The 27,881-nt window shown below is 34.7% G+C and overlaps 2 protein-coding genes across 9 annotated transcripts in view; one reads left to right on the top strand and one right to left on the bottom strand.

Moving 5' to 3' along the window:
* LOC107871325 (metal tolerance protein 11) overlaps nucleotides 1-7,405 on the bottom strand; it is an 8,691-nt gene extending 1,286 nt beyond the window's left edge. Inside the window, exons 1-5 of one of the 8 annotated variants that reach the window (XM_016718226.2) lie at nucleotides 7,074-7,405; nucleotides 2,502-2,611; nucleotides 2,081-2,326; nucleotides 137-217; nucleotides 1-52 (exon numbers count right to left, since the gene is read on the bottom strand). The exon at nucleotides 1-52 is cut by the window's left edge and continues 182 nt beyond it. In XM_016718226.2, the coding sequence (XP_016573712.1) occupies nucleotides 1-52; nucleotides 137-217; nucleotides 2,081-2,326; nucleotides 2,502-2,611; nucleotides 7,074-7,275 (691 nt within the window). In that variant the 5' untranslated portion in view covers nucleotides 7,276-7,405. Of the gene's footprint in view, nucleotides 53-136; nucleotides 238-2,080; nucleotides 2,327-2,501; nucleotides 2,612-2,940; nucleotides 3,071-3,953; nucleotides 4,168-7,073 lie in introns of those variants that run through there. The other 7 variants (XM_016718225.2, XM_016718229.2, XM_016718228.2 and 4 more) reach the window with 7 other exon arrangements.
* An 8,003-nt stretch (nucleotides 7,406-15,408) lies between these two features.
* On the top strand, nucleotides 15,409-26,522 carry LOC107871323 (beta-hexosaminidase 1). The gene is made up of 15 exons (XM_016718222.2): nucleotides 15,409-15,871; nucleotides 17,729-17,812; nucleotides 19,427-19,462; nucleotides 19,618-19,729; nucleotides 19,880-19,950; nucleotides 20,034-20,164; nucleotides 21,265-21,281; nucleotides 21,433-21,481; nucleotides 21,845-21,945; nucleotides 23,164-23,223; nucleotides 24,106-24,139; nucleotides 24,712-24,810; nucleotides 25,080-25,139; nucleotides 25,228-25,478; nucleotides 25,992-26,522. Exons 1-15 carry the CDS (start codon nucleotides 15,506-15,508, stop codon nucleotides 26,165-26,167), a joined length of 1,647 nt encoding a protein of 548 aa, XP_016573708.1. The 5' UTR covers nucleotides 15,409-15,505; the 3' UTR covers nucleotides 26,168-26,522.
* The last annotated feature ends 1,359 nt before the right edge of the window (nucleotides 26,523-27,881 follow it).

The raw sequence follows: 27,881 nt of genomic DNA, 5'->3' as shown, positions 1-27,881 counted from the left end.
TAATCCCAACAACCCATCTCTCTTGCTCCTTGGTAAGGCTGAAATCAGACTCCTATGAAACCATGTAATTTATCAACCAGACAATTTAACATGAACAAGACGTAAATTTGGCAAAATGTAAGGAGCCATGACTTACATCAGATATTAGTGTACGCATAGACTCCAGAATTATCTGCAGTCCCAAAGTCGCCATGACAGAAGCAAAAACAAGGATTCCCTGTGTATCATTTTTCAAAGCTGAATTGGACCAGCTCCCAAAGAAGAATAAAAAACAGTCATACAATATCTATATTCATGCCTATACATTGTTATCACCAGATATGTAGGATTAATACAAGTAAAACTGAAAGTTAATACAGAGTTCATCTTGAACCCCCATCGGAAATTACACGAAATGCATTTTGAAATGGCCATACACCTGAACTTTGCTCTAGCTCCATGAAAAATCAAACAATATGCAAAATCATTCAATTGCGTAGGATCATCCAGCATGCAGGGTAAAACTTGTTTGCAGAGTAGATCTTTTTCAACACAAAAAACATCAAAGGCATGGAAGTTACATAGAGTCGTCTAAATTAAAAACTTCCTTTTTGCGGGGGTGGGGGAGTGGGGGGTGGGGGGCTAGCAATAAATGATGGAAGAAAAAAAATCATATCCTTAGAATCATGTAATGTGAAAATGACAATATTCTAGAAATGGTTCTCTAGAAACAAAAGAAAAATCTCCTTCTGCGAAAGTATGAGCAATTTTATGGATGTCCAATGGTCAATACACATCTCAAACATCAAAATAAGCTCATCGTATTTACAGAGGGATCATCTGAGGATCCTACGGAATTATGAACTGATTTAACCAAGAACGTTAACTTTATCTGAATGGAAAACACAGACTAAATAAACTAGTCTCTCCATAATGGCAATTTACTAAGCACTAAAGTAAAACCTTTACAGAGGTACGTAATTTACAGATATTAGGAAAAGATTTTCAAACGACTAAGTTACGGAGCAATAATACTCCTTTAGCTGTGCATGATAAACTTCTCAACTAACATGCAACTTTTATGATAGTGCTACATCAAATTCATGTACCAGACTAGTTACACTTACTGAAAAATAAAAGAGCAAGTCCCTATGTCAATTTTGATAATCCATAGCTATTTAAGAAGCCAAACGTAGCTCGTCTAACATCAGGAGATGATGGTCTCTTTCAAATAAGTAACAGCAGGAGATGATAGTATGTCTATATGTATATCCACCAAAGTACAATCAACTAAAGGAATTTGAGGATCACTACTTAGCGCCAACAATATGGCTATAAACACTAACTTGATGTGGGATAAATGGTGCATATGGGAGGCTAGAAGTGCCAGTTTCCACCACAGACCATAAACAGAGAATAGATCATATTAATCCTCCCTGCAGTACAAACAAAGCACCTAGAGACTGTCAAATTACTAACACATACTTCAGAATCTTCCTTCAAAACTGCTCCCTCTCTTTCTTTATACTGTCAGCCACAGTCTGTGTTTCTTAATCTCACTCTATTCATTAAGTCAAATCAGCTTCAATCTCTCTGTCCTTCCCTTCTGGTCTCGTCTTTCTCATATCTCTCCCCCCCCCCCCCCCCCCCCAAGCTTCACCTATCTTCTCTCACCATTCTTACTGAGCGTACACTTAGAAGACAACAATTGGAGAAAGAGATGCTGAAGATTTGAATATCTGTAGGTTATAACACAGTCACGTAAGCTGTCTGCTAGAGGTCATTATTAAAACTTTGCACGTATTTTGTTCAATTTTCTTTTGTAGTTGGTTAATAGCAGATAGATTGTTGTTGTAATTCATTAATTTGTCTTAGATGCATTAACTTTGCATTTCTCATGGTTCTATACTTAGGTGGAAGTTTTCCTTTTGTTTTTGTACTACATATCATGATTAGAGATTGATCTCAAGAAGAAGACTAAGTTTCCTCTGTAGCAGCAAACAAAATGAATAGCAAGCGACAACTGACAAGTGTGGAATGCAAATTGCCCCAATTAAAGGCATAAGAAAGCCATGGAGAATAATAAAGCAGTGGCTCTAACCAAAGGCTGCATACGTTTCTTTCCGATAGGATATTGATACGGGTTTGGTGTCTGCATGGAGAAAGCTGTAAACCATAATATGAAACCAGAGAGAAGATCAAGCAGTGAATCCAACGTGGAGGCTATGATGGCCAATGAACCACTCTTGACAGATGCATATACTTTAGCGGCAAAGAGAACCATGTTTGCAATATTTGATATCCTAATGGCAGTTGTTTCACTTCTAGCCAATTTTTCCCTCTCTTCCTGTAAAAAATTAATTGACCTTTTCAGTCTAAGCTTCGAGTAAAATTTAATTTTTCATTAAAAGATTTGGCCATCAAGTTAGATAATAAAAGAAAAACGACTGCATATAGAGAAGGAACAAATGGTTGGTTATGGTCTTATAAATATAAAAAACAAGCAAAAAGACTATCAAAACCTTTGACATCCCAGGTACAAAACCACGATCAGCCAAAGCATCCATTTCATTGAAGCCCTCGAGCATTTCCACCTGTTGTTGGTAGTATACGGCAATATTGTCTTCTTGACCTGTAATCACCAAGATAAAAACACAAAGTGTGATAAGCCGTACCTTCACGGACACCCCATATCTTGCAGTGCAAGCATTTAAAATCCCTTCTACATGCATCTCTATACAGCAGTATTACCTCCCCTAAGTACTAAACCAAAGAGATCATGAGACCAATCCTATCAATTAATCAAAGCTGATGACAAATTTTAAAGGACCAATATCAATCCGAAAGACAGTTTCATGGGCATATCTAACAATTCAACAGAAAATGTGAAAGTAGCCTCTCGAAACAATCTATTGACTGGCTCATGTCACATGCAAACACACACATAAACACCAACTACACCTGTTCCATTACACTGTCCTAAGAACAGAGAAGTTGAGGAAACCACTGGAACCCTTGAACTCATGACCTTAATAGACTTACCTTCTAACCGCACTCAACTAAAGTTCCCTTCTTATTTGCACTGACCGAAGTGATGAACATATTAAATTTGAGCTCAAAAGCATATGCTTTTTAAAAGTAACATCCATCTAAAAAAAACATCCAAAAAGAATCACCCCTCTAAATATAATATATGCCAATTTGCTCCAAACCAATGAACTGGAGCATCAAACATGTTCAATAGTCCACAGAACAATTAAAAAAAAGTTAATATTGCTTAACATCTCCCGCAAATTTTAAGCCATCCATACAGAATCTTATTGTTCTTCAGAAAAATGGACCCACATGGCAAGAAATTGAAGTTATGTAAAATACTTTCTGACACTGGATGAGTATAAAAAGAGTTCCCAAAAGTTTCTTCAACTACAGGAAGAAAATTTCCACAATCAATCACTTTGTATGCACAACGGAATATCAATAAACTATTCCTCCGTCCCTAATTAGTCGGAATCAGCGCTACAAATCCTTCATATACATTCCGATCTACATTAAGAAGTCTCGGTTCGACCCACTACGCTTACTTCAACCTAATACAACTAATCAAAAGAAAAATAACACTCTCAAACATCTGGGCAGGAGAACCTACTCTTGCCTGTGATAAGCCATCCCTTCCAGGACATCCCGTATGTTACAGTGCAAAAGCATTTAGTAACTTCCTTCTACATGCGACTCTATACAGAACTAGCCTCCTCTTAAGTACTAGACCAAAGAGTTGATACCACTCATATCAATTAATCAAAGCTGATAACAAATTTTAAAGGACTAATATCAATCCGAAAGTTAAAATTTCATGGGCATATTTAACAATTCAACTACAAATGTGAAAGTAGCCTCTCGAGACAATCTATAGATCGGTTCATTTCACATGCAGACACACACATAAACACCAACTACACATATTCTATTACACTGACCTAAGAACTGCAGAGATGTTGAGGAAACTAACGGATCCCTTGAACTCATGACGTTAATAGACTTACCTGCCGAGTGCACTAAACTAAAGTTCCCTTCTTATTTTCACTAGCCGAAGTGATGAACACATTAAATTTGAGCTCAAAAGCATATGTTCTTATAAGTTATAACAGTAATCATCCATCTAAAATACTTATCCAAAAAGAATCATCCTTCTAAATACAATATATGCCAATTTGCTCCAAACCAATGAACTGAGCATCAAACATGTTCAATAGTCCACAGAACAATCAAAAAAGTAAATATTTGATCAACATCTTCTGCAAATTTAAGCCATCCATACAAGAATCTTACTGTTCTTCAGAAAATGGGCCCACATGGCAAGAAATTGGTGTTATATAAAATACTTTCTGACACTGGAAAAGTATAAAGAAAAAAAGAGCCCCCCAAATTTGACAACTGAATAACAACCAACCATTCCTCCATCCCTAATTAGTTGAATCAGCTCTATAAATCCTCCATATACATTACGCTCTTGGTGAACAAGTGTCCATTCAATTCACTACTCTTACAATCAACCTAATACAACTAATCAATAGAAAAAGTGACCACAACGACGTCTGAGAACAAGTGAGAGTTGGAGACATTTCCTCAAAACACCAAAACAATCATCGAGGCCACCAGGAGGCTTCTCTTCTCTTTGTTCTCATACGATAACTGCAGTTCGTCCTATGCACAACAGAATATCAATCAACTACGCCTCCATCCCTAATTAGTTGAAATCAGATCTATAAATCCTCCATATACATTCCTTTCTACGTGAACAACTACTCATGCATCGACCTAATACAAATAATCAATAGAAAAATAACAATCAAAATCTATCCCGAGTTGTAAAAAGTGAATCACAACGAAATCAGTGAGAGTTGGAGATATTTACTCACAACACCAAGACAATCATGGAGGCCATGCAGAGGAGGCTTCTCTTTGTTCTCACACTATAACTGCAGTTTCTCCTATGCACAACAGAATATTCCTCCATCCTTAATTAGTCGAAATCAGCTCTATAAATCCTCTATATACATTCTGCTCTACGTGAACAAGTCTCTGTTAGATTCACTACACTTACAACCAACCTAATACAGCTAATCAATACAAAAACCACACTCAAAAATCTACTGAGAGTCATTAAAAGTGAATCATAGTGTGACGAAAAACCGGTGAAGAGATGAAAGAGACAATAACTGCAGTTTGTCTTATGCACAGCACAATGTCAAATCAACTATTCCTCCATCCCTAATTACTCAAAATCAGCTCAGTATATCTTCAATATACATTCCACTCTACGTGAACACGTCCCAGTTCGATTCAATACTCATACAATCAACCTAATACAACTAAGCAATAGAAAAAAGACACTCAAAAATTCCAAGTCAAAAAAGTGAATCAAAACGGGAGTAAATTGAGAACTATAAACTCTCAAGTTCAAATCCCTGCAAAAACAAAAGCACTAGATGATTAGGTGATTATTCTCATCTGTATGTGACGCAGTTAGTGTCAAGCTTGACTCGAACACCATAGTTATTTTAAAAGAAAAATTGAATTAAGAACCACGAGGTCCCAGGTGAAAATTCCCGCAAATACAAAAACATTAGGTAATTTCTTCCTATCTATATATGATGCAACCAGTGTCTAGCAGTCCCGAACACCACAGCTATTAGAGAAAAGGTAAATAGTGAATCACAACGAAAGTCAGTTGAGAACCATGAGCTCTCAGTTCAAATCCCAGGCAAAAAAAAAAAAAAATAGCTAATTTCTTCCCATAGATGCAATTAGTGTCAAGCTGGCTAGAACAACAGTCATTTAAAAAAAAAAAAAGTGAATCACAACGACGTCGCGAGAACCATGAGCTCTCAGGTTCAAATACCGATAGAAACAAAAACAGAAAGCAATTTTCCTCATATATGTCAAGAAATGGACTTTGGGCCAAACTCAACCTCAAAAGCTAGCTCATGAGGTGAGGATTGTCCAAATCCATATAAGCAAACTACCAGTCCATTCCCCAACCAATGAGACTTTTTACCTACTCTAACACCCCCCTCACGCCCAGGCCCAACTGGCACTGGCGCGTGGACCGAGAGCCCAAAATGGGGATGGACTTGGCTCTAATACCATGTCAAGAAATGGACCTTGGGCCTAACTCAACCTCAAAAGTTAGTTCAAAAGGTGAGGATTACCCAAGTCCATATAAGCAAACTACCAGTCCATTCCCCAACCAATGTGAGACTTTTTACCCACTCTAATCCATATAAGTGGTGCAATTAGTGTCAAGTTAGCTCCAACACCACAGTAATTAAAACCATGAGGTCTCAAGTTCAAATTCCAACACACACAAAAAACACTGGCTAATCCATATATGTGATGAAATTAGTGTCTAGTTAGCTCGAACACCACAATAATTAAAACCATGACGTCTCATGTTCAAATCCCGACACATACAAAACCACTAGCTAATTCATATAAGATGCAATTAGTGTCAAGTTAGCTCGAACACCACAATTATTAAAACCATGTGGTCTCAGATTCAAATACCGACACACAAAACCACTAGCTAATCCATATATGGCTTGAACACCACAGTTATTGAAACCATAAGGTCTCACGTTCAACACCCAACATAGACAAAACCACTAGCTAATCCATAAGTGTCAAGCTAGCTCGAACAACACAGTTATTTCAAAAACAAAAAAGTGAATTGAGATCCACAAGGTCTCAGGTTCAAATATCCAAAACATAAACACTAGCTAATCCATATATGTGATGCAATTAATGTCAAGCTAGCTCGAACAACACAGTTATTCAAAAAACAAAAAAAGCAAATTTAGAACCACGAGGTCTCAACTTCAAATATCCAAAACAAAACAACTAGCTAATCCATATATGTGATGCACTTAGTGTCAAGCTAGCTCAAACACCACAGTTATTCAAAAACAAAAAAAAAAACAAATTTAGAACCACGGGGTCTCAGGTTCACATATCCAAAACAAGAACACTAGATAATTTCTTCAGTTGGCCCGAACAACACGATTATTATAACTGGTTTAAGAGTTATAGAAATTTACTCAAAACGCCAAGGCAATCATGAAGACCACGAGAAGGAGATTTCTCTTTCTCTTTATTATTCTCCGACGATAACCGTAGTTCATCGAAGTTCAATCTCCATGAACGATCCACATTGTTCGCCTCCAACAACAAAAGCTCTTCTTCTCCTCCGCCGCCGCATACTCCGCCGTGATCGCCGTCGTGCGCAACTAACTCCATCATTTTCCCGGCGAAAAATGAACTGGTGATGAACTACTTATAGGGAGTGGCAAGGTTATGTAAATTTGACGAAAATCGAGGGGTATTTTGGGGAATTTAAGTAGTAGTGGTCCTTAGTGGGATGTTTGTGGCGGAACTTTTTTTTTTGAACAGAAAAAGTGGAACTGATACATATGAGATTCAGGCGAGTGAGTGTAACGCGCAGTCTTATTGGTTGAGGTTTTGATGACGTGGAGGTGGGTCCATTTAGCTTGATGACGTGGATGGTGAGATTAAGGAGATGATGACACGTGTACGGAGAAAATGAGCCGATTAAATTGGGGAAGTTTGAACGTCACGTGGAAACCGTATGTAAACCCACTGCCCCAACAATATAGATAATGGATTTATCATGATTACAATATGAATCGATAAAGTAAGAAATTTCGTTAAAAGAATTAAATGCAAGTATAATCTTTTGGAAATCGACTTTGATAATATTTGCGTATACTTTATCATCTTCAAATTTTACTTCTAAGATTTTATTGATGCTGTTGTTGTAATTAAACATAAGCGAACGACATAAATGTGTCTTTTAATACTGGCTTCAATCAACATCAATATTTAAGTCGTCAAATTTTGAATGTAAGTAGCTAGATAACCGCGTCCTGCATGTCAAATCAACATTTCGAAAATAACCTTTTTATCTCTCCGGAATAGTGGTAATATCTGCATACGTTCTATCCTCTTCAAATTTAACTTGTGGAATTTTACTGATTATGTTATTGTTGTTGTTGTAATTAAAAATAAAGATGTACCTTTTAACATTGGCTTCGATCGACATTTATGTCGTAAGATTTTGAATGTATGTAACTAGACAAATGTGTCCTATATGTCAAATCGGTCTTTTAGAAACAACCTTTCCACCTTCGCGAGGTAGTGATAACATCTGGATATAAATGTACCTTTTAACATTGGCTTCAACCAACATCTATATCGTCAAGTTTTGCATGTATGTAACTAGACAAACGCGTCCTATATGTCAAATTGGTCTTTTAGAATCAGTCTTTTTACCTTCTTGAGGTGATGGTAACATTTGTATACACGTTATCTTCTCCGAATTTTACTTATGTAATTTTACCGATTATGTTGTTGTTATAATTAAACGTAAGCATACGACTTCAATCAATATCGATATCGTGTCAAATTTTAGTTGCAAGTACCTAGACAAACGCGTCCTATATGTTAAATTTATTTTATAATTTCTAGACCTCACTTGTAGGGATTTTACTTATTATGTTGTTGTAGTGGTAATTAAACATAACCATACGACATAAATCATAAATGTACCTTTTAATATTGACTTCAGACGACATTTATGTCATCAAATTTTGGATGTAAGCAACTAGATCAACACGTCCTATATGTTAAATCGCGCGAGATGCATGCATCCAATATGTGGCAAAGTTAGGTAAATTTGATGAAATTGAGGGGTGTTTTGGGTATTTTCTTAAAGATTAGTGGGATGTAGTTGTGGTCTAAGTGGAAAGCTTTTGTGGCGGAACTTTTTTTGAACCGAAGAAAGTGGAACTAATAATCTTTGAAATTAACGGAGCGCGAGACAACGCGCGGTATGATTGGCTGAATTATACTGACATGTAAGTGGGGTCTACTCGGGGTTGATGACTTGGATGGTGATATGGAAGAAATCGTGACACGTGGATAGAGAATATAAAAGGGGTCTTAGGAGATTTTCTTTTGAGAAAAAATCAAAAATATACCTAAATTTTAACGAAATTTACCATAACACGTCTTAATTTTTTAGGGTCTTATGACCTCCTAAATTATTTTTTATCGTATTTTTATGGCATATAGCTGTCAACTGAATTACTGCGTGAATACACATACATTAAGCGCGTAAGTGTCTGAAGTGGTCCAGCTAAACAAATATAACCCCTACAAAATTAAGACGTGTTACAGTAAATTTCGCTAAAATTTAGATATATTTCGAGTTTTTTTCCTTTTTCTTTTTGTTGTTGGAAGATTAAATGAATAAAAAAAAACTAGTGCATAAACATGTGTATAGCAAAAATACATGAAATTATCATGATTGAGTGTTAGTTTTGTTGATTTCATTTTGGTGTAATACATTAGGTAAACATCTTTTTCAATTTGGTGTTAAGCTGGTATTTATTTCATTTAATTTTAGGCTGTAAATAAATAAATATTTAAATTTATAAAAAATTAAATATCGACTCACACATTTTGCATGGCCTCTTATATGAGGTCTCTCATATTAAAAGATCAATTGAGAGGTGAATAATACGATTTAAAGAGAAAAAATACGTCAAAGTTTCATATATTATGTACTTAGGGTCGTTGTATTCGTACACAAAATTTTGAAATTAGTTACTAGAGATTATAGTTTTGAAATTAATTTATTTCCCCTTTTATATGGATAAGATAACACCAAATTTGACATATAAACTTATAGTTAAAAAAAATAAAAATTGTTGTACACGTTATTGTTCAAATTACTTTATTTAAAGGACCATCTTTATGTTTAAATATTTAATAATTTTATAGTTAATCAACATGTTATTAATCATCACCATTGCATTGGTTAAACGTTCAATCAAATGTTGTATTGTCGTATACGTAATTAAAGAACTTTAAGCAAAGATTAATTAATTCAAAGCATCAATTAAAAGGTTCCTGGTTGATTTAATGTGATGAGTAGATATTTTCTTTTTAGGTAACAAAATCATTTATAATGATAATGAAAAGTCCTAGGTGCAAATCACATGATTTATCGACATAGAACTATGTAGTGGGGTCCTCATTTTGTTTGTTAATTTTTGGTACATGTATCTAATCGGGGTGGACCTACGTGTAAATTTGTGGTGTTTCTGCATTCGATAAATCTGATGTAAATTGGGTATAATTATATGAGAAACATATGAAAATCGATATAGGATGAAAAAAAGAAGAAAATAGTTGGTGCTTTGATTTTTAGACGAAACCTTAAAGCTTTGGGTGTTAATATACGTGTTCGAACCTTCCGAGCATCCATAACTCCTAAATCTTTGATCCACCACTTAATATCTTGCTTTAGTAGAGTCCAGGGTAGGATCGATCCCTAAGGGAGCAAGGGATATGTTGTAGATAATCTACTCATAGCGAGCATTAATAGTTTTTTAAATCGAGAAAATAGCTGGTGCTTTGATTTTTAGCCGGAATCTTAAAGCTTTGGATGTCAATATTCGTGTTCGAACCTCTCGAGCACCCACAACTCCTAAATCTTGGGTCCGCCACTTAATATCTAGCTTTAGTAGGGTCCAGGTTAGGATCGATCCCCAAGGAGCAAGGAATATCTTTTTATATAATCTACTCATAGCAAAAATTAATAGTTTCTTTCACGACTCACTCGTCTGTTACTCATAGATCATATACACAGATAACTTAATCATTGCTCCAACGTATTAATGACTAAATCACACGGAAATAACTTTATCATTATTTCGATTCTTCTCTTCTTCTTTTTTTTGTCTGCTTTAGTAAGGAGCAAGGGATATGTTGTAGATAATCCACTCATAGCAAGCATTAATAGTTTCTGTCACGACTCACTCGTCCGTTACTTATAAGTCACATACGGTTATAACTTTATCAGTGCTCCAACGCATTAATGACTATTTTCACGATTTAACTAAAATATCACACGAAAATAACTTTATCATTGCTTCGACGATTCTCTCTTTTTTTTTTTTTTCACTTTGGGATAAGAAGGGATTATGCAAATTCCATGCCATTGGCGACACCACCACTAGTCTAATGGCTAATATGGGCAAAGTGACAAAATTCCTTTCAAATGAAGTGTACTATATGTTGTTAAGTGACAATGGCCCATAACTAGAAAGTCCAACATGATATAAGCCATAGCCCAAACATTCTTTGGTTTTAGTAATGGAAACTTGTGTTGTATATCATATTTATAAGGGTAAATTTGTTGTTATGTGACCAGATGCGAGTTGTGGAATAGTAACTTGCAGAAATGTGGAGTCAGACTGTGTACATTTTGACCCACCTCGGACCCTACGCATAATAGAAGCTCAGTGCACTAAAATGGCCTTTCTATTTTAACTTTTTACATGTATACCTTGCTTTGAATAACTTCAGACAAATATACGATGTCTTAAGTTAGCTGGAGTTGCTTGTTGTTACAACGCAGTTCCAATAATGCATTTATTGGAGCGAGAAAGAAGAACGGAATGACGTTGCATATTAGAATTCATTATAGCTTGATTCACAATCTTATGTTCGACGAAAGGAATGTGAGAAGCTCCAACAGAAAAAATATTGGAAAGGAAAACTATTTCAAAGATGATCATGTTCTTATACGAAGTCTTAACTATAGAAAATGTCTGAAGTTTTATATGATTGAAGTTCAGGCACGTACGACTGAACTTTAACCTTAATTTTGGCTTTCATTAATCATAAGGCATTTGAATATAAGTTGCATCACACAAATGAAATACATTCCAACAAGTGCATCACACATCCTTAATGTGATATGATTCACATCACATGAATATGTATGTCATGTTTTAGACGACGAGTTTCAAAAGTTGTAAAGGCAAAAACAATAACAACAACAACATATCCGACGTAGTCTCACAAAGTGGGGTCTGGAGAGCATAGAGTAAATAGAGTGTACACAAACCTTACCTCTAATACCTCTGAGGTGGAGAGGTTGTTTTCGATAAACCCCCGACTCAAGGAAAAACAGTCCGACGCACTAAAAAAAAGTAACGAAAGTACAAGAAACAACAAAGACGGACACAATAGAAACTATGACAAAATAGTATATGATAATCGAGGTTATGTGATTGGGATTTTGAACATTGTGTTGGACTCTTGATTTGGCCTAATTGTTGCAATATCACGTCCTTCAATACAAGCTTTTACACATGCTTCTAGAGTTACACAATTAGCTACGACACCTGGTGCATTACCCTAAATATGTTCTAACTTTCCTCTAACTGTAGTACAGAATCATCTCCAAAGATTTCGATCAGAATAGAAATATATCAAAAACGAATATTTTTCAAAGCCACAGATAGAACACTTGATAAAAATTTCCAACCTTAAGTGAAATAAATATGGCAAATTTAATCTTGTTATACAAAATCATCAAACAATAAATTGACAAAGTCCAAAGTTATGATTTTTTCCCATCTTCACGTCTTAATTTATGTGACATTATTTAACTAGACATAAATTTAAGAAAAAAAATAAAAATTTATAATGATCCAAAGCAAACTTAAAACATTTGTATGAATATTGAATTGGACGCTTAGATTAAGCCTTAGCTTGTTATTCCCTTTGTCCTATTTTTTTTACTTAAAATATTCGAGTTTATATCTATAAAAAATTATTAGTTTTAGTCTAAATTGTTCGGACTTTTTAAAAATATAACCGCATTCATGTCGGATCTTTCAAAAATGCACTATTTTGGAAGGATCCGACACACATTCATCGACATTTTTGAAAAGTCTTAGCAACATAGATTTTACTGAACTATTAATAATTATCAAAAATCAAATACTGCTTCATTTTAATTTGTTTGTTTAATTTTAATTGGAAAAAGGGTCAAATATGCCCCTCAACTTTGCAAAAAGGTTTAAATATACCCTCCGTTACAAGTTTGGTCCAAATATGCCCTCGCCGTTAAAGTTTAGGAGCAAATACACCTCTAAACTTTGCGAAAGGGTCCAAATATGCCCTCCGTTACAGGTTTGGTCCAAATATGCCCTCACTGTTAAAGTTTAGGAGCAAATATACCTCTTAACTTTGCGAAAATGTCCAAATATACCCTCCGTTACAACCCATAATAATAATAATAATAATAATAATAATAATAATAATAATAATAATAATAAAGTTCAACTTTTACACAAATAAATTAGTTCAAACACATGAATTACGATTTGTTTCAATTGAGAACTTAAACACGTGTTAAAGTGTTTTATTAAACTCTTTCGATTTAAATTTTAGAAAAGTTTATGTTCTCAAGCAGAGGCGGAATGATTTATATACGATTGAAATTATTTTTATGTATATATAATAATAATAAAGTTTAACTTTTACATAAATAAATTGAGTTCAGACACGTGAATTACGATTTATTTCAATTGAGAACTTAAACATGTGTCAAAATGTTTTATTAAACTCTTTCGATTCAAATTTAGAAAAGTTATGCTCATATTATCAAGTAGAGGCGGAACAATTTATATATGATTGAAATTATTTTTTACGTATATATAACAGACGTTGCCCCTTTGGTAATTAAGTTCATGTATTTACTTCTTTATATTTTGAATCCTCTTAGTAAAATTTTAATTCCGCCACTAATATCATATATGTTACGTATTTTTGCTATGCATATCAATTTCAATTGAAACATGTACGAGTTTTACGTACGATTCATGTGTCTGAACTAATTTATTTGTGTAAAAGTTGAACTTTATTATTATTGTTATTATTATTATTATTATTATTATGGGTTGTAACGGAGGGTATATTTGGACATTTTCACAAAGTTAAGGGGTATATTTGCTCCTAAACTATAACAACGGGGGCATATTTGGACCAAACCAGTAACGAAGGGCATATTTGGACCCTTTTGCAAAGTTTAGGGATACATTTGCTCCAAACTTTAACGACGAAGGCATATTTAGATCAAACTTGTAATGGAGGATATATTTAAACTTTTTTACAAAGTTGAGGGGCATATTTGATCCTTTTCCCATTTTAATTTGGCAGAATGTTACAAAAGTAAGAAAAAAATTGAATAGAAATTTTAAACTAATGATACGTAGAACGTATCAAATATATTTTAATATTATAATCTTAATTATATTACGTGAAGCAATGAAAATAATTTTTTTTATTTTTCCTAAATGAATTAAAAAATAAAATAAATTAATTAATTAAAACATATAATGACAGAAAAGAACCAGATAAAGTATGACAGAAATGGCTAACTGTTAAAAAAGGAAAGAGAAGAACAAAGACAAAACTAGTACTTCCTTCATTATCACTCATTCAATTGACCCAACGACTAACTTAGCACTTCAATCCAAAAATAAAATAAAATATGATCATTATGCTTCCCCACACACTATTTAACAAATTATTCATCCTAAATTGAGATAACACAATTATTAAAAAAATAATAATTGATAATATAACTTTATCATTTTATCCATATTAATTGTATCATGCTGTTAGTTACAATATTAATGGAGTTATTATATAAATGATACCAAAGCACTTTTTGCATGGATAATTAGCATTATAGGATTATCAAAGTCTTTACAACATTTTTCAAGATTTGATAATTAAATGCTAGTAGTAACAAGGAGTAATCAATTACTAAGGGTATAATGGAGAAAAAAATATCTTGTCTTAATTAATAAAAAAAAAAGTAAAATGAGAAATTAAATTAAAAAATTTGAAACAAGTAATTTGGAACGAAGGGAGTATATACAATATAATGCATTATTATTGGATATATTTTTATATAATCGTGATATTTTAACCAATTTTTACACGATTCGATTAATTTTATGAAATATCTAAATTTGCCACCAATAGCAAATACAATGTAACTTACATAATATGAGAGTCAACTTGTAAAATTATATTTTTCAGAATTTACTCGTGGAATTGACGAGTATAATTTCTTATACATCACTATCTCTAGAATCCACTTGTGAAATTTTTTTTTTTTCAGAATTCACTCGTGAAATCATACAAGTATAATTTCTTATACATCACTATCCCTAGAGTGCACTCGTAAACTCAATACTTTCCGAAATTACTCATGAAATTATACCAATATAATTTCTTATACATTTCGCTTGTAAGATTATACTTTTCAGAATTCACTCTTGGAATTATACTAATATAATTTCTTATACTCACTATCCCAGATTCTATTAGTAAAATTATACTTTTCAAAACTTACTCGTAAAATAATACTTTTTAGAATTCACTCATAAAATTATATTTTTCAGAATTCACTGGTAAAATTATACTTTTTAAAATTCACTCGTAAAATTATATTGGTATAATTAGTCATCAAATAATTGACCCCATAACAACCATATCACATGAGAACTATAAGCTCACATACACTATCCAAAAATTCCAAATAATCATTTCTTCACTTTCCTCCTCCTCCCCCAAAAAAATGTCCTCAAATTCTTCATTTTCACCCCTCAATCTTTCCCAATTTCCACTCAAGTCCCTCATCTTCTTCATCTTCTCCATTTTCCCATTAGTCAACGCTCGTTCGTTAAAGTCAACGCACCATCACACTACAAACCTCGATGAATCTCTCACTTATCTATGGCCATTACCGGAAAAATTCACTTCCGGTAACGATACACTCACCGTTGATCCCAATTTAACACTTGATTTTACCGGTAATCAGTCAGTTGTTGTAGAAGAAGCTTTTGAAAGATACAGGAAAATTATTTTTAAGCATGGTGGTAGAAGCGGTGAAAGTTTTGATGTTAGTAAAGTTACTGTCATTGTTCACTCCGATAATGATGAGGTAAGTTTAATTTTCGAGAGTTAATTTGACTAATTTTTGAAATTAAATTAAATTAGATTAGTTTAATTATTTAAAATTTGAATTTAAATATTATATAAGTTGCAATTGTTCTTATTTTAATATTATGAAAAAAAATCATTTCAAAATGTTGATCAAAGTCAATAATGTAGTTTGACTCTCGAAAAATGAAATATGAAAAATAAAAGTGAATGGAGGGAGTAGTTAATAAAAGAGATAAGCATCCAGTACCCCTCCGAATTATAGCTGAAATTGCTACGACACACTGCAACTTCACAGGTCCTATTACCCTTAACTCAATTTTAACATATTTTTATCACCCTTTTATGCCGATGTGACACATTTATTACATAAAATGAGGCCACATTAAAGGTGTCACGTTAGCTAAAAATGCTGATAAAATGTGTCACGTCAGCTAAAAAGGATGATAAAAATAAGCTAAAATTTAATTCAAGGGGTAATAGGACTCCATGAATTTGGAGTGTGTAATAGCGAATTTGGTTATAGTTCAGGGGATACTAGATGCTTTGCTCTTAATAAAATGAATAAGTATAGCGGAGAATCCTTATTAAAAAAAAAAGAGGATAGTGGACAAGTAAAAGTGAACTGAATGGATGGAAGGAGTATATAGAAGTGTTAGTTAGATTACCAATTTATTACATGTAATCACTTCTCTTTTTATAAATGTGTTGTCCGGGCTAGTTTGTGCTTATTCGAGTAATGCCATGAGGCAGTGTCGGAGCCAGGATTTTCATTGAGGGGTTCAGAAGTAAATATACGAATTAGCCAAAGGGGTTCAACATCTATTATATATACATAAAAAATATTTTTAACCCCCGGATGAAAGGTGGCTCCGCCCCTGCCACGAGTTACCTGCTACGTAAAATCAACACAGATAGTCAGATACCAAGTAACTCTGTTCGCCAATCTTGGATAAATGGGGGAGAAATCACTAGTACAACAACAACATACCCAGTGTACTCTCACCAAGTGGGGTCTGGGGAGGGTAAAGTTAGTAGTATATACTACTACCTCAGATGAAGTAGAGAGGTTGTTTTCGATTGACCGTTGGCTCAGGACAGATAACGGTATAACAAACGAAAAAACATAAAAACACACAACAAATTGATACAAGAAACAAGACACCCATAAATTAATACAATAAACTATCTAATCAAAATTACCAACAACACCAAACCACCACAAACAAGAAACTACAAGACACATGCATAACACTGCGACTACAGAAACGACTTCACACAAAGCACTCCTCCCCAGTGTTTTAGAGATTTGAACTTGAGATCTCATAGGTATGGGATAACTCTATCCACTAAGGCTTCGACAAATGGAAAGAGATCACTAGTATTTTTGCTACATATTGTGTTGAATTATGTGAACTGTCTTTTCCAAAGATACGTTTTTCTCAATGGATTTAAGTTATATGAACTGACAATGTATAGGAGTTTAAGCTGAGATGGCAGGTTAGTTGTTTTTTACTGGATTACCAATGAGTGCTATATAATTAAAGAGTTTACGTGTACTTACTTTACAAATGACCTGATTGTGTAAATATTTTTGTACTTTTAATGCATAGAACTTTTACTTATCTTTTTATCTATTTATGTTAATCGACATGACATTTTGTATGGCCTAATACTTGAAATCTGGACCTTTGATCTCACATTGTGTTGGGTTGTCTGAATTACTTTATTAAAATATTTTTGCTGATAGAGAGGAGGCATATTTATTTATGTTTGCAACAACTTGAACCAATTGACTCTTAATGCAGAGATTAGGAATTATTTTTATTGGTGTGTTGAATTGTGTTTTTATACTCAGTTGAAACTTGGTGTTGATGAGAGCTACTCGTTATTGGTGACGGAGAGCAATGAACATTCAATTGTCGGGGGAGTCTCAATTGAGGTAAAGTTATCAACAATGATGTGGTGAAACTTTTCTTTGTTTTTTGTTGGAAGTAATTTGAGCTATAAGTTCTATTTGTGTTGCGAATTCTTTTTATGTTGTAGCATATAGTAGGACAATGAGTTAATGAACGTGAGATAAAGGAAGTAGACCTAGATCAAAATCTCATGGAAGTTAAAGAATGTGTTTAATGCTTAGGATGTTGAGAATGATCCACCCGCTCTACTTCACAACATAAGTTGATCTTTAACGTGCCTTGAGAATCTTAAAGTTTATGCAACAACAACATACCCAGTGTATTCCCACAAAGTGGGGTCTGGGGAGGGTAAAGTGTATGCAGCCCATACCACTACCTCAGATGAAGTAAAGAATATGTTTCCGATAGATTCCTGGCTCAGGGCAAATAACAAACAAAATGAGTAACACACCAATAGATAATAAAAAAAATAAGACACGTATAAAGTAATGCTATATACAAACATTACCAAAACACCATGAACAAGGGACTACAAGGCACACACATAACACTCCGAATAAACGAACAAATACAACCAACGCACTCCTACTTACTAGCAAGGACCTACCCATTAACCCTTTACCCTAATTTGCATCCTGCATACCTTCCTAGATCCTCAGTAAGCTGTTACTGCTCCATGTCATGTCTAATCACCTCTCTCCAATATTTCTTCAGCCTAACTATACCCCGCTTGAAGCCATCCATGGCCAACCTCTCACACCTCCGCACTGGGGCATTCATTCACCTCCTCATCACATGCCCGAACCATTTCAACCGCACTTCCCGCATCTTGCCTTCCACCAAAGCCACTGCAACCTTCTCTCTAATACTTTCATTCCTAACCCTATCTCTCCTAGTAAATCCACACATCCATCTTAGTATCCTCATCTCCGCCACCTTCAACTTTTGGATGTGGGAGGTCTTTTTTTTGAAACTGATAACTTAGATATGGGAGGTCTTGACTGGCCAACACTTTTCTCCATACAACATAGTAGGTCGAACTGCCACTCTGAAAAACTTAAGTTTAGGAGACACCTTTTTATCGCACAAGACAAAATCTTAAAGTTTATGATGATAGAAAATTAGGAGGTAGAGATTTACAGGGTCAGAAGAATGTAGAGTAATGGTTCCTAATAAAGAAGATGAGTATTTTATCGTTCTTAATGTTTGCCATCCCAAATGAAAGGTAAATGCTATGCTTTATTAAAACTTTCTTGTGTTCTTTTTTTTTTTAATTGATGCACTCTTCTTATGGTAGCCTTGCTACTCTTTCCCTATCTGTGCAGAATTTTGGTCATAACTCTTGCTCTAGCTCCTGATAGTAAGTAGTAACCTTTGCCTATTTCATCATCTCTTTTGTTTCTCTCTGATACTGTTAACTAGCCAGTGACTTATCAGGAGCTAGAACAACTTTATCATAGGCTTTAACTTCTCCAATCCATAGTGTTAACCGACTTATCAAGAAAAAAGAATAAAAGTCTTGATCTGTAATCTCTTGCCCTGCCTGTGACCAATGACCATTTCAAGACGATGGTGCTAAATTGTGCTTGCTTTAATTTACCTAGAAGTACATGACTAATTTTTTGTCAACACTGCAGGCAAATTCTGTTTATGGTGCACTACGAGGACTTGAGGTACATATTCTGAATGAATATGGTTTTGAAATGGTTTATCATAGTGGACAGGGATTTATGCCTCTATGCTTTATCTTAGTGGAAGTAGAGATTTATGACGGTTAATTTCATATGCTTACTGATATCAAAAAGTTTACTCAAACCCTTTTATGCAGACACTGAGTCAGTTATGTATTTTTGATTATGGGGTTAAAACAGTGCAAATTCATAAAGCTCCATGGTTTATTCAAGATAAGCCAAGATTTGCATATCGCGGGCTTCTGTTAGGTAAGATCCAATCTTTTGTGCTTTTTACTGATTCAGCTAATTCTTGGGATTTAGTTTCATACAGTTTCCCGTTCACTCTTCTTGACTTGTAGTCATGTAATATGTAATTCGCCATTCTTCTGAATGAGTCAATGTTTAATTGTTCTGCAGATACATCAAGGCACTATTTGCCGATTGAAATTATAAAGCAAATTATTGAATCCATGTCCTATGCTAAACTTGTAAGTTGTTGAATCCTATTTTACTGATCTAGTTTTGAAATGGGCAATTTGTTATTTCTGATGTTGATGATTCGAATCAGTAGAATGTTCTTCATTGGCACATCATAGATGAAGAGTCATTTCCTCTGGAAGTGCCTTCATACCCAAACTTGTGGAAAGGTGCATATACAAAGTGGGAACGCTACACTGTCGAGGATGCCATTGAAATTGTAGAGTAAGAATTGGCCCCCCAACTCTGATAATTTGAAGTCTTTTTGGTATGAAAGATTTTCCCTTAACTTATTCAATAACCTTGAGCACAGAAAGTGATTTTTCCTTTTATCACCTATGAGTTTTGAATAAAGACCCCAAAGTGGATCAAGTACTTTGAGCATTTGCTCCCTATTTTCTTAGAGAAGAAAGTAAAAGAATAAGAGGGTGGTGACTGGAGATGCTAAAATCTCCATCTCAAGTGGCTGCTAGAAAACCATATGTAGTATTCTAAACAATTGGTTCTATGGTTTTAGAGGGGCCAATATTAGTGATACTTATATTACACTGGATCTATATCCAGTTTATCGGGATTTGTTAGCACGTTCTATTCGCTTGATCCTCTCTGGCTGAAAGATTAGAAAGATCTTTAGTTATTCCCTTTTGGTTATTCATGTTACCTGCCATATCGCCAAACCAAACATTGGATACAATCATAACACTTAAATTTAGTTAAACAGTTTGCTATGAGATTTAGTTCAACATGTTAATGGGATCATTTTGTACCATCTAGAGGATTGGTTAAAGTACTTAAAAGAGAGCCTTTTTCTAGTGTTGGATTGAATGAACGCTATGAACTTAAAATAACAAGCTTATCCTTTTATTTAATGATTGAGCCAAATAAAGTTACTCTCAGTTAATCCCAGAAGAGCCATAGCATAAAGGGTTCTGTTAATTGTAATTTGGAGGTGACCGAGTGAAGTTTACTACATAAGCTACCAATGGAACAATTCAGGTCCAAGTAGGACACAAAATTTAGCGACCTTCCACCTACCAAAAAGAAAAGGAAGAGGGTGGCTGAGAGATTGTGGAGGCTGCAAGGAAAAGAGCTAGTGGCTTTGATTATGTAATTTTAAAATCTAGGCTTCCATTCAATTAATAGTTCTGGATATTGTTCAAGTTTCCAGAAAAAAATGATACGAAGAACTATAATATTCTTTTACGTTATTATTTGTTTCAGTTGTTTGTGCTGTTTTTGACTTCTCGTCAGATGTTCCTATATTATAAACTGATGCTGACAGAGTTCTTCTTGTTCTTTTCTTCATGATGTCACATAAATTCAAGCTATGCGAAGATGAGAGGTATGTTGCATCTTTGAAGTCTATGTAAATGTTGCATTACCTCATCTAAAGCTTTTTGGTTATTGGTTAATGCGATGCAGCTATACTTTTCTTGATAAGTAAACAAAAAGAATGTTGTTCTTTTCTAATTCCAAAAGTGTTACCTACACAGGTATCAATGTTATGGCAGAAGTTGATGTTCCGGGTCATGCAGAATCATGGTCAGTGCTTTAGATAATTGGTCTATTCCTCATACTTTTTGGGTCCATAGAGCTTCTTTAAGAAATCTATGGATTGTTGGTTGATAGACACAGTATAGTTGGGTGTTGGGGTAGGGTTGATAGTGGGGTGTGGGGGTGTGGGAAGAGACAGAGAGGGGTGGTAATAACGTTCCATATGAACTTTTTCTTATTAGTTCTACTTGACATTTTTGGTGTGGTAATAGTGTTTTTTGTACAAAGATGTTTAAAAAAAAGAATGTTATAAGGAATATGGATATTTTCTTATTCACTGTTGGTCATCGCTCTCTTTAGTTGTGTTAAAAATTTACGTTGCGTCTCAGTTTGGTTTTGTTCACTCTACAGGGGTGCAGGATACCCTGATCTTTGGCCTTCTCCATCCTGTAAAGAGCCCTTAGACGTTTCAAAAAACTATACTTTTGATGTGATATCTGGTATCTTGGCAGGTTAGTTTGAAGGTTTCTCTTGAAGAAATCCACCATTTTTTCTGGAATTGTATAATTGCATTTAACCATCTTTTTCGCTACAAGGATATATTTTCACTATGTATTTTGGCATATCATTATCTTTTATGTAGAGGTTAGAGCCTATTTATTAGTTAGATAATCTTATCTTTAGTTAGACTTTCAAGAGTTCTTACTTTGAGTTCTACGTTCTATAAATAGGGCCTTTTGTACTTTGTCTGCGCCAATTGAAGAACACATAATGAATTGATTTGATCATCACAAGAGTTTAACTTATATACACCAACAATATAAAAAGTTCATGTCACTTAAAAATACTACTAACTGTAGTTAATTTTTCTAAAAAAGCGGGATCAGTAACCTAGAATGGAGATAGCTAACCTGCTAAAACATGTTAAAGTACCTGAATCCTGATAATGTAGAATATACTGAAAGTGTATGTAATTTATATGTATCCCGATAATACGTTGCTTCCTGCTCCCTCGCCTTTTTTCCCCATCTTCAACTCCTTTATTCTTTTGTCTCGCTCTTTTTCTTTTCTCTTTCTTTCTGTCTCTTGTCCTTCTCTCTTTCTCTTGTATTCCCTTTTCCAAACTTCTGCCTTATTTTAAGCCAAGGGTCTATCGGAAACAGTCTCTCTATCTTGACGAGGTTGGGGTTAGGTTTGCATACGCTCTACCCTCCCTACACCCCACTTGTGGGATTACACTGGATACGATGTTGTTGTTTTCTATCTTTTTCCTCCTTCTCTTTTCTTCCCTTGCCTTCCTCCCTTGTACGTTTCTCTTATGACATCTCCCTCTCTCTATGTACATTGCATCCTTGCATATTTTCTGATAAAGGCCATGCCTCCCGTTTACTGATTGGTTCTCATGTCATAGTTGCTCTAGTATTGCATTATCCTCCATGAGCTCAAGATTATCATGTTGATGATAATCCTTGGGAACTTTCCACAATGCTTACCTTTTAGTTTTGATCATTTAATCTTCTTGCTAAGATTCATTTACTTTTCATGAATAAATTGTGAAATAATTAAACCATTAAAACATACAGCTGTTAATAAAAATTTCAGTTGACCATAGAACTCTCAATGTTAATTATCAAAAAGGACCATTGAACTCAAAGTCGCAGCATGTGAAGACACTATTTTTTCCCTTTCTTGTCACCATGGATGTTAATTTTTCTTTTTTTTTTTCGCAGACATGAGGAAGATTTTTCCATTTGATCTCTTCCACTTAGGTGGTGATGAGGTCAACACAAGTTAGTATTATCTTTCTATTTTTGCAGAATTCCCTACATTTTGTTTCATTTTTAGTTTTAGCTAATTTCTTTGGCCAAAAGAATGGAAAACAATTATGTCTATATCCACTAAACTCAAGTTAAGATAACTAGTTGCTTCAGAATCAAAACTGTGAAGATTAAGGAGTCATTAGTTCTAGAAGTATACTGATTCAAGCTACCAAAATTCCAGCAAAACCAATAACAAAAGGACAAAGTGTCTTAGAGTTCATTATTTTGTATTTTAGTTCCTGCATCTTTGATTATGCAGTTTACTCTTGTTTTCTTTGTAAGGGTGTAGTTACAATCTTCTTAAGTTCTTCTCTTAGATAAAGCAATTGCCGAATACATGAACTATTTTTAACGTTTCTGTTTTCTCTACTTAGTATTTCTATTTGTTGAGAAGCAAAAGAAGAAGAAACCCGTACTGAAAATACATAATGGTAGCGTCTCTTGGGCATATACTGGCAACCCATCCTTCATTTTTGAGTCCCAACACTTTCAGTGCTCTATCATCTTATAATTGTGTTTACGGAGTTCGTTTCATGGTATCCATCCATATGACTGATAACTTGGGATTTCTTTTTTTTTTTTTTATAACACTGCAATATCTCTTTCGCTTTCTTCTCGGCTTCTATTGAACAGTTGATAGTGATATGCTCTTATACTGGTTGTTAAAATAGATGTCCTTCTTTCAAAAGAAAATGATCGTTGTTAGATCTCTTTTGTGGTTTGAGTTTCACAATCACTGCCCACTGTCCATAGTTCCTCTCTCCCCCCTCCCCCCTCCCCCACCCCCACCCCCCAAGAAAAATACGGGAGGAACAATTGAAAATAAGTACTGAATATTGTTAATTTTTGCAGCTTGTTGGACAACTACGCCACACGTGAAGCAATGGTAACCTCCCTGTTCTTATGTCCTTTTTATTTTTGAAGTTCCATATATATGTTGAAATTGCACGTTATATGTGTGTGTGTGTGTGTTGAAATTGCACCTGCTTGTTTGTCAAACCAAACAAAAAAAGGCGCAGTTAGTATTGCAGTGATGGAAATATATTGCACGATGCCTATGAAGAATATTGACTTCGATATATTGACTCACATGAAGGATGCTGAAAATCACGAGTAATCAGGCCTCAGGGCTCCTATTACCAATGTGGATCTTATTTTTCACATATTTATGTTAAATAAAACCAATTCGTACTTCAGTTAGCGCGAGATATGCTTTGCGTTGAGAATGTCCCAGGCAATACTTGAATGCTATCTGTTTTTTTCGTATCAATAAAGGGATGTGGAAGTAATCACTTGTTATGTATGTATTGCTATATTTATGGTATTTTTTGTTGTAGATTTAGATGGAATGTAACCCTTTTCTTTCCCTGATAACATGCCCAGATTCATCCCTTTAATTATGTCTCCCGTCTTTATTTTTTCAATGCAGTGCTATTCATCAGCTCATTCTGTTTGCAGGCTTCAAGATCATAATATGACTTCGAAGGATGCATATCAGTATTTTGTACTCAGAGCTCAAGAAATAGCTATATCACATAACTGGACACCTGTTAACTGGTAATTTCTCTTATAATTGGAAGACGTATCGCGCCCTTTATTTAGTTTCTTGTACTTTAGACATCATTATGAGAAGTTCTATCATGATAAATAAAATCAGACTGATTTGGCTCTTGCTGTCTTATAGTGCATAAAATAAAAGTTTGTTTGCTGGACGAGTATACCTTTATTTTGCTTAATTCAAAAGCAAGCATGAGCAGTTACGTTGGTTTGAATGCAGTCATTCGTCTTTTCCTAATGTATGACATGGTGTGGATTTGTTTTTTTAGGGAAGAAACCTTCAACAATTTTCCATCTAAACTTAACCCGCGGACTGTGGTGCATAACTGGTGAGTATCAATCTGACTGGATTTATCTGCTCGGATATATGATGGTGTTTTTAGCTAATACGCAACCATACAAATCTTGCTGATGTAGGTTAGGTGGTGGTGTTTGTTCAAAGGCAGTTGCACAAGGTTTTAGGTGCATTTATAGTAATCAGGGTTTTTGGTATCTCGACCACTTAGATGTCCCGTGGAATGAAGTTTATTATGCGGAACCACTGGAAGGAATAAAGAGTATTTCGGAGCAAAATCTTGTACTTGGAGGTGAAGTATGCATGTGGGGAGAAACTGCAGATGCATCCGATGTTCAACAGACCATATGGCCACGTGCTGCGGCTGCAGCAGGTATTCTCTTGGATATATTGGATTGCACAACACGTACTGTAGTTCAACTATGTTGCGTATCACAAATATATCTTAAGCCTTGAGCCTTACTTATGATAGCATTTCTCAAAGGGGCGTTCAGCCAAACTGGTCGAAACATGACAACTTTTTCCAAAACCAAGATATTTATTTTTCGTTTTGGCATTGCATTATTGTTTTACAAGATGGGTGATGACCAGGTGAGGCTGCCATGTGACCAGGAGGTCACAGGTTCAAGCCATGGAAACAGTCCCTTGCAGAAATGTAAGGTGAGGCTTCGTACAATAGACCCTAGTGGTCCGGACCTTCCCCGGACCCCGCGCATAGCGGGAGCTTCAGTGCACCGGGCTGTCCTAAGATGGGTGATGAAACAGAGCTCAACCACTGCTTGATGCTGGATCTTCCACTCAGTCTTTTGCCGTCATATATTTGGTTTTCGTTCTCCATATGAAATTTCGAACTTGCTACTGATTTTGCCTTTGCGTTACTTTCTAGAACGTTTGTGGAGCGACAAGGAGACCACATCCTCAAAAAACACTACTTTAGCTGCATTGCAGAGGCTGGAGTACTTCCGATGCCTCTTGACAAGGCGTGGTGTTCCAGCCGCTCCAGTTACCAATTTCTATGCTCGACGTCCTCCAGTTAAGGCAGGATCATGTTATGAACAATAAATTGTGTTGCATCATCAAAGTCCGATCCGTGTTCTTGAACTGGTAAGTTTGCAAATCACATGACCTAGTACATCTTGTCAGCTTGGCGTTGCTGTATAGTCTCCGGGACCTAGAAATGATCCCTAGCTTTGAGATTAACTGTCGTTTACTCTCATTCGCGAGCTCTTCACTGTACACCATTGTAGTGTTTTCTTGTTGTGAATAAGAGAAAGCTGGATCTTTGCAAGACTTCATGATTATAGACTTTGGATTTGGCAATATTTTGCCTCAGGTATTACATTCAAACTTGTAATTTCATATTTCTTATTTCATTCCTTTCTTATTTTTTATATTAAGCTACAAGAATCTGTCGAAATAGCCTCTCGCAGAATGTAAGGTATGCCTCTATATAATAGACCTTTCTAGTCTGACCCTAACCTCGTATAGCGGAATGCTTAATGCACCGAGCTGCACTTTTGACTCAAGAATCGACAGTGATAGTGTGATCTTTAGGGTTCGTTTGGTGTGAGGTATAACGGATAAGTAGTTCCGAGATAAAATGAAGGATTATTTTATCCCATATTTGGTTGGAGGTATTAGTCAATACCGAGATAACTTATCCCACCATTTAGACTATAGTGATGGGATAAGTTATCCCATATGCATGTGGGGTAAGTTATCCTAGGTAAATCTCGGGGTTAATTATCTGGGATAACTATTTTCCATCCAAACGACCGCTTAGAGTACTACACACTGTCGGTCATTGGGAGCATAACAAATAGAAGCATCTGGTACCTCCGAACTATGACCAAATTTACTATGACATACTTCCAACTTCACAAGGGTCCTATTACCCCCAAACTCAATTTTAGTGTATTTTTGTCAATCTTTTTAGCTGATGTGGAATCTTTGATGTGGACTCCATTTTTATGTAATAAAGGTGTCATGTCAGCAAAAAAGAGTGACGAAAATACGTTAAAATTGAGTTCAGGAATAATAGGACCCATGTGATTGGAGTGTGTGTAGCAACTTTGGCCATGGTTCGAGGGGGTAATGGATGCTTATCTCTATAAATAAAAAAAGACTTAAACTTGACTAAACCCTCCTATTGAATTCAATTAGTACAACATTAGTGGAATTAAATATGGAAAAGAATCTTGGTTTAGATATAAATAATTTATATTATTGACTTACTAGTTCACTGAACAAGACATTTGAATTGAATATTCCAATTCCCCTTGTGACTTAAATTGAGTTATATTTAACATCATAAAGTTTTATTCTTTATATTATATTTTGTCTTTTTTGATATATACAATCAAATTTTTCTATAATCTTTTATTCTTTATATTATATTTTGTCTTTTTTGATATATACAATCAAATTTTTCTATAATCGCACAATAATATCGTTTCTTCAGACGCTTTTAATTGTTATAGCGAGATATTGTTATAGAAAACGTATCATATGACATAATACAAAAGTCACTTACAATGAAAACTTAACTTTTATGATAAAATATTTTTAGAATAAATAAATTGCATTTATGCTAAGGTTGCACCCATAGTCTCCCACTTAATAAATAAAATGAATAAAAAAGAAGCACTACTTGATTGTGAAGTTTATAATATGAATCATATTTGCATTATTATTGCAAACTCAAAATTATTCTACAAGATATTCACACTTTTCTCGTTCCTTTCTCCAATTTTTTTTTCTTTCCAAAGTGTCATTC

The sequence above is a fragment of the Capsicum annuum genome, chromosome 5 (genome assembly GCF_002878395.1).
Source record: "Capsicum annuum cultivar UCD-10X-F1 chromosome 5, UCD10Xv1.1, whole genome shotgun sequence".
Classification (NCBI taxonomy): Eukaryota; Viridiplantae; Streptophyta; class Magnoliopsida; order Solanales; family Solanaceae; genus Capsicum; species Capsicum annuum.
Note: the sequence above shows the minus strand (reverse complement) of the source record. Positions and strands in the feature narration are given on the sequence as shown.